This window comes from Octopus bimaculoides, chromosome 4 (assembly GCF_001194135.2).
Source record: "Octopus bimaculoides isolate UCB-OBI-ISO-001 chromosome 4, ASM119413v2, whole genome shotgun sequence".
Lineage (NCBI taxonomy): Eukaryota > Metazoa > Mollusca > Cephalopoda > Octopoda > Octopodidae > Octopus > Octopus bimaculoides.
The window spans coordinates 137,368,600-137,371,571 of NC_068984.1; the positions used below are offsets into that span (position 1 = coordinate 137,368,600).

General features: G+C 34.8%; 1 protein-coding gene across 1 annotated transcript in view; it reads left to right on the forward strand.

Moving 5' to 3' along the window:
* The window catches only part of LOC106868225 (transketolase), a 102,785-nt gene that overhangs the window by 97,805 nt on the left and 2,008 nt on the right, over nt 1–2,972 (forward strand). Inside the window, exon 11 of the mRNA XM_052967517.1 lies at nt 2,546–2,762. Coding sequence (XP_052823477.1) covers nt 2,546–2,762 — 217 coding nt within the window. The remainder of the gene's footprint in view (nt 1–2,545; nt 2,763–2,972) is intronic.

Sequence of the window (2,972 nt, forward strand, 5' to 3'; positions counted from 1 at the left end):
CAGCCAGCCAGCCAGCCAACCGACCGAACGACCGACCAACCAACCAACCAACCAACCAAGCAAGCAAGCAACCAACAAACCAGCCAGCCAGCCAGCCAACCGACCGAACGACCGACCAACCAACCAACCAACCAACCAAGCAAGCAACCAACCAACAAACCAACCAAACAGCCAACCAACTAGTAGCAGAATATGCTTCCCTTTTAATTACTTTCACTACAAGTTTGAGATATTACCATTCCCCTTTGTCATTACTTTCGTAGCATCTGGATTACATCGTGTAGTTGTAAGACCACAATTATTATTAGTCTTATTATAACTGTGGTCTTATTATAATAAGACCACAGTTATTTTGTGGTCTTGGATCTTTTTTAAAACGGGGGCCACATTTTTCATTAATGTTTTACGTAGTGCTTTTGGTACCGAAAGACTTTCAAACTTCGTATACTTATCTATTTTGTGTTATAGAACAGAAAAATATTTTTGTATTCGAATTTATTTCATGTAAAAAATTGTCTTATTTCGATAATTTCAACCAATCACTGACGTCCATTCAGCCGATATACATTAAGTGCCGACTACATAAACAAACGATTCTTCGTTTTATTTGCTTTTTTCATTTTAAATTTGCTTTAACCCTAACCCTAACCCTAACCCTAACCCTAACTCTAACCCTAGGGTTAGGGTTAGGGTTAGAGTTAGGGTTAGGGTTAGGGTTAATTGTTTCAGAATCGTTTGTTTATGTAGTCGGCACTTAATGTATATCGGCTGAATGGACGTCAGTGATTGGTTGAAATTACAGAAATACGACAACTTTAACATGGAATAATTTATGGATTTCTTTTTTTTTTAAGAAGACTAAGAGAAAAAGATGTTTTATATGACACATTCTACCAGTGATCCAAGTTTCAAAGTGTTTCGTTAATGAAAAATGTGGCCCCCGTTTTAAAAAAGATCCGTGGTCTTATCACAATTATTCTGAAGATGTGTTCGTTGTTTTCGCCAGTCACTTCTGTTGTAATTCCTTCAAGATCCATAATTCTTCAAGAATCCTGTTTTTCTTGTTGTTGGTGCCATATTGATTTCTTTTGCATTTATAATTAATTTTGAAGTTGGCGAATCCGTTAACGCGTCGGACAAAAGGCAAGATTTCTTTCTTATGACGACATTCTGAGTTCAAATGTTGCTGGTGTTAATTTTGCCTTTCAATCTTTCGGATCGATAAAATAAAGCACTTTTTTAGTAGTGAGATCGATGTAACCGACTTGCTCTACCCCCTAATAATTACTGTCCTTGTCCCTAAATTAGAAAGAATTTATAGTTAGATCTTGATAAAATCATTCTGGGTTGGAATCGAACTCTTGTTTTATTCGAAAGATCATTGTTACTCTTCACACCGACAAGTATTTTTGCAATTGCTTGTGGATCTCTTGTTTGAAGCGTTCTTTGATTTCGAGTACTAATTGTTTTTATTATGTTACGTTTCTGTAGAATTTGTCTCTCTATCTTTCTTTTCAGTTGTGTTTTGTCGTTAATGACTTCATTAAGGATTGAATAATCCTTTGATTTCAATATTTTTTCTTTTTTTTTTCTTTTGCCATGTTGTTTTCCTAGATTCGGTATTCCTATATGACTAGATCTGAAGGGATAAGCGCTTTCCTTCGTAACCATAGTGGCTACAATGGCTGAAACAAGTAAAAAAAGAGACAAAAATAAAGACAAAAAACAAAAATACCCGGATGATATTGCCGTTCTTGCCTGTTTTAATTAAACCGGCAATTAACAGATTTGCGATTTTTTAATGTTATTGCTATTTCATCATTAAGTTTTATCTTTGGGAGGTACTTTCAATTCTCCATAGAGAGATCTAATGACTTTAATTCCTTAATTATTTCCACCTTGGATTATTGCCGTGTCCATGATTGTCATGTATTGAAGTAGCTTTTCTGGAATCTTCCTCATTTTCCCCTTTTAATTTATGTTTATATATATATATATATATAAGAAGTTTGAAAACGCCAATATATAAAAAGTGAATTTTAATTTAAAATTTTGTCAGAGATATTTTTAACATGTTTCCGTTGTTGTAAAAACGAACCTTATCGAAACTACATATTTAAAAAAATGAAATTAAATGAAGAGTTCATAATTGTTCCTTACTGGTGTCAATAGTCCACGTGGTGACATTTTTTTGTTGGTTGTAGTAGTAGTAGTGACCCTGTTGGTAATGGTAAATGGCAGTGACTTCTGTCCGTGTCTTTCCTTTCCTGAGCGTCCAATAATACTATCCATATCACGTCCTCACTTTGTTGTTTTTTTGTTTTTTTGTTATTGTTTTTTTGAACTATATATATATATATATATATATATACTCTCTTTTACTTGTTTCAGTCAAGTAAACCAATTATGTTTAAATGTATTCTGTTATATGTTTCAGCTCTAAGGCTGTGGCCATGCTGGGGCACACGTAGTTTGTTTAAAAAAATGTTTTAATTTGTAATGATTGAAACTGTAATTTCGAATAGAATTATTTAAATCATTTCAGATTATTCGTCAAGCCCCAGGTGACAAAGTAACCGTTGTCGGAGCGTGTGTAACCCTGCTTGAAGCTGTCAGGGCAGCTGATCTACTGGCATCCGAAAACGTTTCTATAACCATCGTTGATCCATTCACTGTGAAACCTATTGATGGTAAAACCATTTATGAATGTGCTAAGAAGACAAATGGCAAGATTCTGACTGTTGAAGACCATTATGCCGAAGGTAAATTTTCTTTTTTATTTGTTGGGTCTGAATGAAGGAAGAAGTTCCATTTGTTATGTCATAGAGTTTAGGGATATTAAATGCATTTACTCGTAATCTACTGGATATATTCTACTTGTTGCCAGTACCGCAAGATTTCAGGAGCAGAGGCCATTATAGGAGTGGTAGAAATGCCAGGAAACAGCACACTTGTGAACTAGGGGCCTGGAG